Raw genomic sequence first — 15,224 nt, 5'->3', positions numbered from 1 at the left:
GCGCCGCGCGCGCGCCCCGAGCGCAGCCAATGAGCGCGCGGCCCGCGCGGAGGCCGCCGGGAGCGGTGCGCGATGCGGGCGGCGCTGCGGGCGCGGCTCGGGTGGGCGCGCCTGGCGCTCCGCGGGGCCGCGCTGGGCCGCGCCCCGGGGCCGCCGTGCTGGAGCTGCGGCGCTCCGCTCCCCAGCAGCGATGGGCCGCCCCACTTCTGCCCTGGTTGCCAGGCTCTGCAGCCGCCGGCGCCGCGGCCTGATCTTTTCCGCCTGATGGACTGGTGAGTGTGGGCGGGGCGGCCGCGAGCCCGGCCGGCCGCGGGTCTCACCCGCCCTGTGTCCTGCAGCGACCGCTCCTTCCGCGTCGACCCGGGGCAGCTGCAGCAGCGGTTCCGGATCCTGCAGCGCGCCGTGCACCCCGACCGCTTCGGCCAGAGGCCGCCGGTGAGCCCCGGGCCGGGCGGGGGAGCCGGGCCGGGAGGGGCCCGCGGGCTCGGTGAGCGCCGGACGAACTCGCCTTTAGCCTTCGGCTGCGTGGCGGGGTCGCAGTGTCGAGTCCCCACCTCTCTCCCGCTCGGGGAGTGAGGGGATTCGCCTGTGTTTGTGTTTCGGTGCTCAGAAGAGGCTCTGCCATGGATTTGCGGCGGAGGCGGACGATGCGGGGCCGCTGCGGTTCGTCAGGCCTTAGCTGAGCGCAGTGCCTCAGCTCCCAGGTCCACGGAGCCTTCTCCGTTTCACACACGGACTGGTGTGGGGACGCTGCCGTTCCGCATGTAACAAAGTGTATTTTGCCACTTGTAATTAGCTTCCAATTATTTGCCATCCATTTGCAGAAAGAGCAGTACTACTCTGAGCAACACTCTTCCCTGATCAACAAGGCCTACCAGACTCTGCTGAACCCTCTGAGCCGAGGCCTCTATCTAGTAAGGTCCCCATTAGGTATTGCAGTGTTCTGTGACTAACCCTGGGGGCTGGTAGGGATCCCACCCTCGATTCAGGCCCTAATGTGCTAATCTGCATTCCTCTGAAGAGGATCACTAGAGATTGAAAGGAGACCAGAACCAAGTTTCTCCAAAAATTAATCAGCATATCATCTCATTTGCTGCTCATCTTACAGTAATTTGTCTTTCACATCACACGTGGTGTTTGGCCATGGCTGCTCATTCAGAATTTCAGTCTGGCCCATGGTAGCCTTTTTAATGTTTTTTTGGCTTTGGGTAACTGCTGATTTTTATGTATAGAGTTGACTTTCAGACTGACTCAACGCACTGTAGGTTAATCAAATATGAATCTGAGTATGCCCCACTAAGATACTTAATATTAAAGAAAATAATTTCCATAGAAATTGATGTGGGAATATTTATTTTCAAATTCCCATTTCCTCTGCCAGCTGGAGCTGAGTGGAGTGGAGCCAGCAAAAGAGACAGACTGTGATGCAGACTCTGCGTTCCTTATGGAAATCATGGAAATTAATGAGAAATTAGCAGAGTCCAAAACCAAGAATAACCTTGAAGAAGTTGAAACTTCCATTAAAGGTAGGTTATGACTTCAGGAATTTGTACAGAACTAATGTACTGAATGTTGTGTAATACATGAGTCCAAAAGCTCTAAACTGTGTTGGTATATTTCTTGTAATGTCTTCAATTTGTGTTAGTCTGGAATTGACTCACTGTAGGAGCTTCTGCCCTGTTCCTCTCTTTTCCAGTATTGTCTTTACCTATTTATGCACCTAAATACCACATCTGTCTTGAGAACATTTGTATAACAGAACCTATTCTGATGTGAAAATAAATATATATAGACAATAAAAAGGAATTTACTCAACCTTAATTAGGTTAGTCACTTTTTCCAAAAAAGAACCTGTCAGAATGAAGTTGAATAAAATGCTTGTCTGACTACACTAAATAATGTTATTTATAAAGGCATTGTAGTTCTTTCTTCATCTGGCACCAATTATATTGAGTGGTTATTCTCCTTACACAAGCAACTTTCTTTTTTATACCAAAAGCATTTGGTTTACTGATATATTCTTTTCAATAATAGCTATGTGTTAAAAGCAATTACAATAACTAGAATAAAAACTGAATAGCACAGGAGAAAGTTAACTGTAGTAGAGTAAACTGATACACCAAAAATAAGGTAAATTGCTGGGAAATTAGTGACCACTGGTGTTCATTGGAATTGCTGTCAGTATACCTGTTTAAATAAAGAAATACATGTTTGAAATTATAATTAAAACAACACTGACAGCAGTACAATGAAAAACTCACTTGACTCCCAAAGGCTGAAATGAACTTTTCCACCACAGGCAGTCAGAATGCAGTGGTGTCAAATATCCCAAGTATAACAAAAAGTAAATGAAATAATTTGTTTTGCAGTTAAACAAGAAGAACTGACCAGGGAGGTGACTGCAGCTTTTGAAAGAGGTACCTGATTTTATGAAGTTTTTAACTGCCATACATACCTGTCAAATGCTTAAAACTCTACATTCTCTTACTGGCAAATATTTCCTGAGCTATGGAATAGAAACACTGCATTGACAAGGGTTCTTTGTTAGGTATTTAGAATAAGTACTTCTAAACTGACATTCCTGCTGATTTGGTAAATTCAGGACCTCACATTAAAAGCAAAGTCCAGTACAAAAGTTCCATTCATCTTGCATCTAAATAATAATTTTCAGTGGGAATGTAGATGCTAAGAAATTGTTTGTGTGTTTCCCAGAATGCTGGGAAGGACAGACATGATCTTAGACATGTTCTGAGGTTTCACACTTGAATTTGGGAGATGCTCTGCAGTTCTGGAGCAGAGCAGTGAGTGCTGTTCTTTGCAGTGAAAGCCACAGCTGCTGTGTGGCAAGTAAAGGCCTGTTCAGCATAAGGTTTGGGGACTTCCTGTGCAATAATCAACATAACTTTGTTCTACAACCAGTGGATAGGCACAGGCTTGAACCAGTCCTGAGCCTCTGAAGCTGGCAAAAAACCTCTGTGGTTGTGTGCCAGGTCCAGAATGCTGCACTTTTGTCAGGGTGGGTGTAACTGTAAACATCACAGTGGTGCTGGCTGGGCCTGCCTATGAGGAATTACATTCTCTTACTCTGTGCCATGAGAAGGACTGTGTTGCCTTTGTCTGTAGGTCATAAACCACCCTCCCCTTTAACTGAGCAGAAATTGTTTCAATATCAGTTTTGGAATTGGCACTGTCCTGACCAGACTCCTCCTCATTTGCAATTTTCAGTTATGTCAGTTGCTCTATTTATAGGTGTTTTAAACAAAAACATTTGTCTTGCCTAGTGGGTAGATCAATACTGCAGCCACTTAACAGGAGTCATTAAAGGGCATTCATTCACGTTTCTTTTTCAAATTGTTCATTGTTACAGCTTTTGTGGAATATTTGAGTTGAGATGTTCCCAAACCATCTGAGGTTAAAACAATAGGCAGCATGGCTTTAATAGAGTCTGACTCCTTGCAGGTCACAACTCTTGGTACTAAAACAGGTTCTGTCAATGAAACCTTGAGATTCATTTTGAAAATGTGAATTCACCTCTCCCTCTGTAAACCAGTACTGTTTTATTCCATTTCAGATGATCTTCAAGAAGCCAAGAAACTGCTAGGAAAAATGAAGTATTTTGCCAACTTAGAAGATAAACTAAAGGCCAAGAAGGTCCCTTCCTGATGTTGCCTTCCTAGCTATTGAGAGTTAGTGTTATTTTCAATTAAACAAATGGTTTTATCAGCAAAATCAGACCAAGGGTGTTTGTTTCCTATACTTCCATTAAAAGCCTTAATTCTGGGAGGAGGAAGATAAATAGAAAAGAAATCCCATGCTTGCTGCCGCACTTGGGGAGCAGATGACATTTGGAAATGCTACAGCCAGGAAAAGTTGCACTGCGTAAGGTGGGCCACTGTCCTGGCAGTGGCAGGTATGGAAACAAATATCAGAGAGGCACACAAACACCAGATGTGAGATTTCTTACTTCCTAACATGTGAAGAATTTATTTTAAGTTGAAAAAGAGTCCATGAAAAAATACTAGAGAGGGGGCAGAAGGCTCATTCAGCATGTCCTACAGGCTCCCTGTAGTTTAAAGGTAAAGAGTATTTAATTTCTGTCATCCATCCTCTCTGCTACTTCATGCTTTTTGGGGTGTGTATTTCAGTCTGATGGGAACTAACCTCCAAAACTAGAAGTTTTACCCTCTTGCATAGTTTAAAATGTTGAGATGCTAGGTTAGGGAAAAAAAATAAGCAAATTGAAACTCCAGTCAGTCTTTTATCAGGATAAACATTTTTATTACAAATACGAGTAATTCAGGGAGTGCTATACTTTTGTTGCACAGTACAGTAGTAGGACTGGATGAGGAATATCTTTAAGGCTTTCAAAGTTACATAACTGAAAAAACAAAAACTGAATACCACTATTTCTACATAAACTGGAATATTTCAAATATCAGCTATCAGTTCTTGTGTGGGTTTTAACAAGAACTCAGAATGTTACACTCAGCAAAGCATTTGGATGTGCCCAATGACCCAAACTGAACACAGGGCTTTGAAATGCAAGAAGAGTTGCTGAATTCTCTGCAGAAATCTGCCAGAGGGGCTCACTGAACATCCTCCCTAGCATTTCTGCATCCCTACAGCCCCAGGTTACAGCTAAAGATCAAATTTTCTGTGGATATTACAATATGTTGTTAATAGTATTTCAGCAATACTAACTTGCCTTTAGTTACACTTCCTCTAAATACACAGGAAGATTTAATAAGCCACTTGATCATGTATTACAAGGTTCATAATTCTCACTGAAGTTCTGTTGCATTTGTGAAATTATGCAGAAACCTTTAAAAATTCATCTTGGAGTTGCCTTCTTTCATAAAGCTCCGTTTCCTTTCTCCTGGCATTTCTTCCAAAATTAAGCTTGTGAAATTCCTTTTTGATTTCCAGAAACGATTTGTTTTTTGTCTCAGGAATTATGAGGAAGATGAAAGCAGCAACAAAGAAGCACTCCAGTAAGAACACCACAAAACAATACTGCTTCAGTCCATTCTGAAAATAAATGTGATTGCAACATATTTCAAGTGTAATAATAGTAGGTGTGAGAAAATAAGCTTTTTGTTTCCATTTACACTTAACATTGCTGCTCAGATGTTTTTCTAAAAGGACTCATTCAACCTAATCTTTACCTGTAACTTTTTAGATAAAAGACTGTCAAGCGCTGTACAATTATTGGGTAGACTTTTATTGTAAAAATAAGATAAACCATTTAAACAGTCAAATGTCACAATCTAGAAGTCAACATTTGCTACTTAGCTGTCATATCTTTTAAGATGTGACATCATTTAAGTTTCTCTGTTAATATTCTTCAATGCTGTGCATTTAAAAAAACCAACTGTTTTACTGAAAAACAGAACTCAACCATGGAGAAAGGACAGGCAGAACCAGATACCCAGATGCATGCTGTTCCTGCAGGTTTTGCTTCAAGAACATGTGCTAAAACTAAATATACAAAGCTGGAGATGAAAGCTTGTCTTGCCTTTCCTATCAGTTCAGCAAGTTCTCAGAGATGTGACTTACTGGCCACAGGTACCACCTCAACATTACTTTGCCATAAAAGCACAAGGCACTATTAAAAAAGGTTTTATTTAAATCTCAGTATCTGATTAAGTTTTTCTGCTTTTGATACCTTCTCTGTTTTTTTCATCTGAACGTGAGCATTGCCCTCCAGTGCATTCCTTTACTTTCCATTTATCATGTTATATTGAGGTTTGTGACATGTAAAAAATACTTTTATGAGGGACTAAATCTAGTTAAACTCATTTGAGGGGCAGTGTGCATCCTGATCAAGTGTCAGTTATATATACAGGTGTATATAATGCAATGCAAGCAATGGGATGGAACCTGGGAGCAGGTGAAATGGAAATTGTGCTGTGCATACTCACCACTATGAAGGGAAAGAGCATTCCAACTGTGAAGAAACTAATCCAGCTCACGGTCCCTGCAATCATGTAGGCAGCAGGACGTGAGGACTGTACAAATAACTCAGCTGTCAGGGTGTTTGTTATGCCACCTGAGGATGGTTCAGAAACAGAACAGAGAATTGTGCTAAATGTCCATTTGAGGTATTTCCAATGCTACAAAAGATTGACTTGCTTTTGAATATGCCATTAGCTGATCTATTATAATTCCTAACAGCAAAATTCTGAGGCTGCTGCCCTTGCACAAGTTTCCCACTAAAACACAGCCCCATTTCAGCAGCACAGATCAGGGAGCAGGCCCCTTCTGACAAGTGTAAAACCCCTGTGCTCTGAAGAACTAAGCCCTCCCTCACAAGTAGCTGCCCCAGAAGTGTGCATGGTAAGCCTCAGCTGTAGGCTACAGGAAGGCCTCACTTGAGTTCCCCAGGCAGAGCAGCAGCAGCTGTGCTGCAAAGGCTTCTTGGCTGTGTGACACCCAGCCCTCCCAGACCTTCCCCCACTCACACAGATTCCTGTGCAATACCTGGGCCCAGCCCAAAGCTCAAGATGAAGGCAAATACACACATCATGCTCATGTAAGGCACCCAGGAGTACAGCTCCTGAAACAGAAGACAATGAGGTTTAGTTCAGATTTTGATAACCCAGTTTTAAAGTCTGGCTTAACTGTTATGTTCCCATCTGTATTTTATTTCAATTAAGACCAGCAGTCTTTCATGACTCTTTTACAGCTAATTTATTTAACAGTTCTGCTTCAGAGAAATTAAATAGTGTTCATTCCATAATTTTTACTAAATCATCATAGAATTATGTAATCATAGTGTGGGCTGGGCTGGAAGGGGCTTTAAAGTTCATCCCATCCAACCGCTGGCCATGGGCAGGGACATCTTCCACTGTCCCAGGTTGCTCCAACTCCATCCAACCTGGCCTTGAACACTTCCAGGGATGAGGCACCCCCAGCTTCTCTGGGCACCCTGTGCCAGGGCCTTCCCACCCCTCACAGGGAACAATTTCTTCCTGATTTCTAATCTAACCCTACTCAATTTAAATCCATTCCCCCTTACTATTGTAGCCACGTGCCCTTTTCACTCCTCAGTCACATTGGGTAACAGGAACGAGTCCTTTGCACCTGGTAAGTCAGAGAGAAGGTCAGAACAGTGCACCAGAGTGTCATGAGGAGATAACCCCCAATGATAAGGCATCTTCTTCCCACATAGTCTATCAGCAAACCCTGTGGACAAGATATGATCTTCTGTTAATATACTGATCTCATTTTTACCAATATTTTTCAAGAATCATTACTGTTTGTACTGAGAGGTAGAACAAACTGCTCTTACACAGGAGAGGGCTGTGAGACATTCACAAACTCCAGTGCCAAGTGTCACATACGGGATTTTTTCTGCCACAATCCCAGCTTGTTCAAAAACGTAAGTTGCATAGAAATAAATCTACAGCAGAAAAAAAAAAAACAGCCAAAAACAAACAATGAGGTTTTTCTGGTATTTAAAACATTATCTGGAAACAAAGTCACATTCATACTAAACATATAGATCAATGTACTTTACATTATGAGTTACTAATTCAACATTAGAAGCAATTACAATCTGTTAAATTCATGTCTAAGTAAACATATTGCTATCATAGAAGCCAATAGGATCAGTCAACTTACTGAATATGCTTTATATTCTTAAACCAGACACACTGGAATAAGCTGATCCACCTTTATGTATTTTTCAGAGGAATGTTTTTCAGAGGAAGTATCAAGTCATTCTTTAGAAAATTTGCATACCAGAAACACAGAAATGAGAAAAAAAATGAAAGAGAAACACCAAAATAATGCAAGGACATTCTTTCCTACTTATCCCATTTCACTGAGCTTCTCTACGTGGATACTTTGTGTTAATAAACAGCTGAAAACCAGGTGGAAATGAAATAATTATTTAAGCTGTTTGGCATTACAGCATTAATGCCACTGAGCTGTTGGCCCATGGTCATCACGATGACAGTGATGAGCTGCCATCTCACAGCAGGGTCAGTGAATAACTGCCAGGGCTTCTTGGGTTTCTCCCCATCTAAGGCAAAGCATTCCCGCTGGATGTCTTCCATCTCCCTTCGGTACTCTGAGGAACCATGAAATCGTTTCAAAGCTACAAAGAGAAAAAATAATTTACATTTCTCTATTAACCACAACTCCTGGGAAATAATCTCTTTTCATAATGACCTGGCTTTTGTTAGGATATGAAAAATTTGCTTTGTGACTTGCTTGTTCCTTGCTGTTTTTTCAACATTTTTTCCTGTGGTGGATTTGGAGAATTCTGTGGCATTTCTTTCCTTCTTTTTAGAGGAATATCTGGCCTTTAAATATTCACCAGGTAAAATATTTTGTATCTGAACCTCAGACCTTCAAATAGTCTTTTCCTTAAAGACACTTTTACCAGTTTGAAGAGTTTTGCTTAAATTCTAGGGAGATATTGTCCTTTGTTATGGCCCTGACTTTAATGCTGGCAATGGGATGCAGTTAGTGAGCTGGAGCAAAGACAGTAAATCCTTCTCTTAAGGCAAATATAATCAGAAGTCATTTGGATCCCAGACTAAAATCTTTACAAATGGTCTTAAAGACTATACAGCATCAGTTCCTTTAAAATCTTATTGATTAAAAATACCTCAAGTGACAATCCTTTAAAATCTTTTTGATTAAAAATACCTCAAGTGACAATCTGTCTTCTTAAAGTCAACAGTAGCAGTTTTGATGACCCTGATAATGAACTCTCCACTGAGAGTAACCAGCTTGGAGCTCCAGTCAATGAACTAACATTTGAAACAGGATAATTAAGTTTTGTTCATAACCCATTATGGGCTCCTGAGTTCCACAATCCCTTCTCCATGTAAGCTCACTGGATGAAAAACATGGGCCAAAAAGCACCAGATGATACAACTGTGCTGGGTGGATAAAGATAAAAGGAGAATCTGGAACCCAATATATTCATTGTCATTTTCTGGAGAACAGAAAGTAGATATTACCTTTGGCACAGCTCAGCTCATCACCTCTGTCAATAAGAAGATATCTGGGACTTTCAGGAAACCATGGAAGGAATAACAGTTGGGCTAATGCTGGAATACAGCTGCTGGATAGCAACAGAGGCCAATGCTTTTCTCCACCCAATAATTCTCTGGGAGAAATGTAGAAAAAGAATGCAAAGAAATATAATAAATAGCTCTTGGTTACTATTTAATGCAGTCTCTGCTCTTGGAACTTCTAAGTTCCAGCTGGATAAAGGCCTGAGCAGCTTCTTCTGATCACACAGGGGACAAAAGCAGTGCTAGGGCTGTGATACAGAAATGTGAGTCCTTTGCTCTCAAGTCCTTGCCAACATCCACTGTCTCCAGCAAGAAATTGGCAGAAAACATGAATTCAGCTCAAATGTGGCTGCTTTACTGATGCTGTTGTGGTGACCCACCTAAACTGATACTACTTCCCTGAGGAGACAGCACTGATGGTTGGCAGTTGTAGGAATAAGGTGACTCAAGCAGGATTTTCTTCTCCCAGGGGGACCTTGTGTGTGAATTCTAATGCTGCAATGGCACAAGGAATGTCCTGCAATGAGCTGTAGGAAATTGGAATTCTTTACACAGGAATAACACAAAACAGCAAAAAAACCCTCAAACCGTTCTTACCTCAAACCAATTACTTGTCCTGTCAGAATTCCCCCAGTCAGAAAGATGGAAGTCCCCATGGCCAAGCCACCTCTGAGGTGTTTTGGGGCAAACTCCCCAATATAAAGAGGCTGCACACAGAGCCCAACACCTGCAAGTAAATGGAAAAAACATTTTCCTATCAATAGGAATTGCTTTGCAAAGAGTTACTAAACCAAAACACATACAAAATCGGATCTAATTAATTTCCTATTAATTTAGTTCCCTTCAGATTCCAAGGTAAACTACAGAACTTTTTCATCATAAAACCTAAAGGATCAGAAAAAACAATCATTTATCATTCACCACAGTTTATGGATAGTAGGAATAAGAAATCATTCACCTGAATTTATGCCAATCAAAAACCTTCCAGCAATCAGTAACTCAAACAATCCTGTAGGAAAACTGATCCCCATTAAAATGGAGGCTAGTATTGCTATAACATTATTCATCAAAAGAGCTCCTTTCCTAAAAAGGAGGAACAAAAATAATAATAGTAATAGTAATAGTAATAATAATAGTATCACAGAACAAACAAAAACTGATTACAACAAACAAAAAAAAACCGAAAACAAAAAACAACCCACCTCAACCAGACATTATGGAAATCTGTAATAATGTGAGCTTTTAAACAGCTTTCCCTTCTGATAATGTGGGGGGATAAATGGACTTTATATTGAAGAAACATACTGTTCCCTGGAAAACCAGACATCTGATACAAGTGCTTATGTTTTTAAAATATCTAAACATAAGAATAATGTATAAATATGACAGAAATGCCTGACAAGGTAGGAGTGGGGTTTCTTCATTTAGACAAATGAAGTGCAACAGATGAAGCAGCAAATCCTTACTGCAAGGGCTGCAAATGTGGCAGGGGGAAACTCATGTTTCCTTCCAACACACTCTGTGTGCATTCCCCTACTCAGATTTCAGTAAATGTAATGAAAAGAGTAAGACAAGGGTCATAATTCAGGGCACATCCTCGAAAGTCACATTGGAATAAACTGTAAAATTGTACTAGAAAACTCAGTTTTAAAGTAAAAATCTTTCACTTTCACCAAGGTACTCTTTTCTCCCACTCTTTTCCCATTTATTTATTTTCTATTCCAGTGGGAAGGTAGGAAAAGCAAACATGTTTTGATATGCCTGCTGCTGCAACTGACCTGCCCAGGCGTATGGCCATGCTGCCTCCAATCAGGGCTCCACACAGGCCTCCGAGGGAAAAGATGGAAGCAATGACAGACCAAAGAAAAGTCAGCAAATCTGGATTCAGCTCCTTGTGATAACGGCTACTCCAGGTCTCGTTTAAGAACTTGTGTATATGCTGCAGTAGAAAAGAATGATGAATGTGTAGCATTTTACACACCCTACCCACAGCATTATAAATAACTTGCACCCCAATCCTGAAAATTAATTCTGGGAGTTAATTCTAAGAGATGTCCTCTGACTGGCAGAATCTTCTTTGACCACAAGGAAGGCCTTGTGTTTCCTACTCCCCCTGCACCTCAAAGGCTGCTGAGCAGCTCTGCTTTGTGCTCTGCCTCAGGGGCTGCAGCAGAGGAGAAACACAACCCTGACATGCACTGCCACGAGAGAGCTCTGAGGTCCTTCTGAACAAGGAGGGGAACAGGGTGGATGGCTGGCCCTACTGTTTTTAGGAACATCTCACAGCACAGAAGCCTTGCAACCTAAAAAATTCACTGTCAGGGGACTCATTCTGACACTTGGTCTAAATCTCCCTGCCTCAGTGTAATCCAGAAAGTCACAGTAAAATCCCTTTTTCAACTCTAATAATACTCCACCTCTCTTACAGTATTCATGTGTCAGAACTTTGAAGCTGTTATTCCACATGCTTGGTTTTCTAAAATTTGCCTTTAGAAACTCTTGAACTGGCATGTATGTGTAATCAGAGGCTCCTGTTCTTTGCCTGCAAACAAAGACTACAGAAGAACAAACTTCTTGGACTCTCCCTCTGTTCCCAGTATATGACCTGTTCTTTCACAAACAGCTTCTTTTAAGCTTTGTAAAAAGCATACAATGTTGAAGCAAATTCAGTCTTCACAGTTTTCCAAGCAAATAAATCAGCTGGTAGCAAAAACTGATACCCACCACTTTCACAAGAATATTTGCTCAGATCCTTGAGTCATCCACAAAATATGCAGAATCCTGGAGGCTACAGCAAAAACGCTCAAGTAACAAGTGAAAATATTTACAAGATACTCAGCCACTACAGATGGAACATTTTAATTCCCTAAGGAGGACTTTTTCAATAATCTGCTTTGTGATGGACACCTATAAATAGTAACTATGCTTTCTCCAACTATGCATATGTTATGCAGTGATAGAGAGAATGGGAATGGCTCAAAGCTGTGTCAGGGGAGGTTTAAACTTGACATTTGGAGAAACAGTGGTGATATCCTACATAAAGGTGGTCAAGCAGAGGAACAGGCTTCCCAGACAAGTGGTCAATGCTCCAAGGGCATTTGGACATTGCTGTTAGTAAATACACTTTAACTTTTGGTCAGCCCTGAAGTGGTCAGGTAGCTGGACTAGATGGTCATTCTAGGACCCTTCCAACTGAAAATGTTTTGGTCTATTCTACCCTTAGTGTTCTGGGTGATTTTAGTAACCAACAAATATATTACTTATTCAGTTAATCCTTCTAATAATAAAGGTATTTATGAGGCATATTAACACTTTTGTCTGACAGAGAATGGTTCTGATGGGAGGTACTCACAAACAAATGCACATGAAACCACTTAGGAAATGAACAAGATTCCTTCACATATGAGAGGAAGAGTGCTCCAGGTCCCACTGTGATCACAGCAAAAGCACATTTGGCCTCGTGGCTGAGTTCAGAGAGGAAACAGGGCAATGAACAAAAGATGAGCTTTTACCTGAGTGGGTGCATTGATAATAGAGACATTGTATCCATACTGAAAGGTGCCTCCAATTCCAACTGCACAAACAGCCAGGAACAACGTCCAGCTGGGGAGCTGAGGAGCAAAAGAAAATCATGGGTATTACAAGAGATCATTTAATATCTAAAAGAAAGTAACGGTGAAATACATCATGTATTTAGTTTGGAGCAGTCAAAGTATTTGTTTAAAAAACAGCCTGAACTCCTGAACACCTGCAGCAGGAGAAGCATTTCAGGCTGGCTTTGGCTCTGATCATTAAAGCCTTTAGAAATATCACAATTACAAGTCTCCAGATTATGTGTAGGCAACAAAACCATTACAGCTGTTATTAGCAACTGAGTAAATGCTTTTTGCATGAGCCACATCACTCACAGTGTCTGTTTTTAATGAAAGAATGCTAGGACTCTTTATATCTCGTGTTAGAGACACAACGACTCAGTATAAAATTAACCTAGTGTCAATTTCTGTGAGTCACATTTTAACCAAGATGTGAGAAGTAACAATGTTTTATTTCCCCCTAAGCAATATTTTAAGTCCCTAAAATGATTACCCAATATCTGCAAGTTGGCAGGTGCAAAGCCTTAGCACCTCAATCACAATAATTTGTTCACTTGCAATAATATTCATTTAAAGTTTATTGGCATATTGGCACACATTTTTAAAATGCCGTACATATTTCTTTTAATAAACTTCTACTCCCTGAATTTCTCATTGTAAGGTATGTAGACTAATTCTTAATCATTCTAATTCTTGGTCCAGTTCCCAGAAATGCTGAGTTATTCCAGATATTGTAATGTATTCTGACAGAGCTGTGTCCTTCCTAAAGATAATTCATCAAAACTTCATTCCTTCCTCCCTCTTTCCCTCCCTGAAATTTGCAAGTTGAAATTATCTTATTAAAGTAAAATCCAATCAACATTTCCTTACAGTTTCCAAGAATAAAAAGTGTTTCTCTGAATGTCAACCAAAATAATGAATTAAGAGTTATTAGTAAGGGCTGCAGTAAGTATGGCAGAAAAAAACAAAACTGATGTGGTAAATACTGGCACTGCACACTCAGACCCTTATTGTAACTAAGTACTGTAAACCTATTTTGTGTGTTTTATGGGTACAACCTGGAATCTAGAAGGAATAGAAAATAAACAAACAACACAAAATAATGAACACACTTCACATAACTTAGGTTTTATTATGACAGATCTTTTGTTTTTCCTGCCCAAATCAGCTGGGCTTGTGACATTGGTATGCTGTCTGACATTGGAGTTTGGAGAGAGCACAGATAACAGCCTCATGTCTTCTGAACTCCTGACAGTTTATAAGGGCGTTCACTTCATTCCAAAAACATGACACAAACAAAATTCAATTTATATTCAATGTAGAACATGAGAATCAGAAAGCTGCTTTTATAGCTACCACTTTCTAACACAGCCAGGTATCCAAGGAAAGCGCAAAACCTTATGAGTCTAATCACTTAATGTATTTCTATTCAAATGCTAACATGAAATACCCACACATTTCACATCTGTACATCATTGCTAAAACCACAAACTCCCTGCAGGATCCACCTTCGGGATGGTTCTGCTTACCTTGCAGGGCGAGCTAGACCCTCTGAGCAGGGGCTGGTGCTCCATTCTGAGCATGGGCTGAATTAATTTCCATTGCAAAATTTAATAAACTACGTTACAGGAAAAAAAAAAAAGGTGCCAAAGAACTTAAGTTACTAATGCATTAAAACAGAGCTTTACTTTTTGTTGTTGTTGTTTTGTTTGACTGCTTTTGTTTTTTTTCTCCCCGCCCATTGGGACTCTCTCAAGGGCTCCGAACTTCTTTTTGACAGGGATGTCCATCTTCGATAACGCCTCACAGCAGCCTCAGGGAGCTTCCCCATCTCTTACACTGTGTACATGCATTGTCCTTCTCTGTTCCCCCTCTGTTCTCCGCGCAGAACCCGCACCTGCAGCCCCCCGCAACCAAAGACAAGGACGGGCAGTTACCGTGTGCCTGGGCGCCATCCCTCCCTCCTGCCGCCCGGAGCTCAGCTCCGCTCCGCTCGCCCCGAACCCGCCTAAGCTCCTCAGCTGACCGGGATTTGGCTGCCCGACCGTGCCCGCCCCGCTGCGGGAATTAGGCTGGGCCACGGACAAGAGAGGGGCTGTTCGGACACGCTCGGGGAGCCCGCGGCGCCCCCTCACGGGCCACGGCGGCGGGGAGCCCGCGGCGCCCCCTCACGGGCCACGGCGGCGGGGAGCCCGCGGCGCCCCCTCACGGGCCACGGCGGCGGGGAGCCCGCGGCGCCCCCTCACGGGCCACGGCGGCGGGGAGCCCGCGGCGCCCCCTCACGGGCCACGGCGGCGGGGAGCCCGCGGCGCCCCCTCACGGGCCACGGCGGCGGGGAGCCCGCGGCGCCCCCTCACGGGCCACGGCGGCGGGGAGCCCGCGGCGCCCCCTCACGGGCCACGGCGGCGGGGAGCCCGCGGCGCCCCTCACGGGCCACGGCGGCGGGGAGCCCGCGGCGCCCCCTCACGGGCCACGGCGGCGGGGAGCCCGCGGCGCCCCCTCACGGGCCACGGCGGAGACTCCGCTCCCCGAGCGCGTCTCCCACAGCACCCAGGACTACAACTCCCACAGGTCCCACAGAACTCGGGACTACAACTCC

The 15,224-nt window shown here is 42.7% G+C and overlaps 2 protein-coding genes across 4 annotated transcripts; one reads left to right on the top strand and one right to left on the bottom strand.

Moving 5' to 3' along the window:
• The first annotated feature begins 52 nt into the window (after positions 1–52).
• On the top strand, positions 53–5,634 carry HSCB (HscB mitochondrial iron-sulfur cluster cochaperone). 3 transcript variants are annotated; one of them, XM_050980389.1, is made up of 7 exons: positions 53–272; positions 339–435; positions 825–914; positions 1,382–1,526; positions 2,370–2,417; positions 3,572–3,686; positions 4,927–5,634. In XM_050980389.1, exons 1-6 carry the CDS (start codon positions 73–75, stop codon positions 3,661–3,663), a joined length of 672 nt encoding a protein of 223 aa, XP_050836346.1. In that variant the 5' UTR covers positions 53–72; the 3' UTR covers positions 3,664–3,686; positions 4,927–5,634. The 3 variants fall into 3 exon arrangements, with proteins under 3 accessions (XP_050836346.1, XP_050836345.1, XP_050836347.1); XM_050980388.1 differs by lacking the exon at positions 4,927–5,634 and having other exon boundaries at positions 3,572–3,734; XM_050980390.1 differs by lacking the exons at positions 825–914; positions 4,927–5,634 and having other exon boundaries at positions 3,572–3,734.
• On the bottom strand, positions 4,255–14,750 carry LOC103818282 (solute carrier family 2, facilitated glucose transporter member 11-like). The gene is given in 14 exon segments (XM_050980385.1): positions 4,255–5,028; positions 5,922–6,049; positions 6,481–6,556; positions 7,084–7,185; positions 7,292–7,402; positions 7,914–8,101; positions 8,976–9,124; positions 9,630–9,759; positions 9,991–10,115; positions 10,811–10,971; positions 12,545–12,643; positions 14,155–14,219; positions 14,222–14,243; positions 14,563–14,750. Coding segments are annotated over 14 exon segments (1,593 nt in total). The 5' UTR covers positions 14,581–14,750; the 3' UTR covers positions 4,255–4,809.
• Positions 14,751–15,224: the final 474 nt, after the last annotated feature.

Source organism: Serinus canaria, chromosome 15 (assembly GCF_022539315.1).
Source record: "Serinus canaria isolate serCan28SL12 chromosome 15, serCan2020, whole genome shotgun sequence".
NCBI classification, from domain to species: domain Eukaryota; kingdom Metazoa; phylum Chordata; class Aves; order Passeriformes; family Fringillidae; genus Serinus; species Serinus canaria.
Note: the sequence above shows the minus strand (reverse complement) of the source record. Positions and strands in the feature narration are given on the sequence as shown.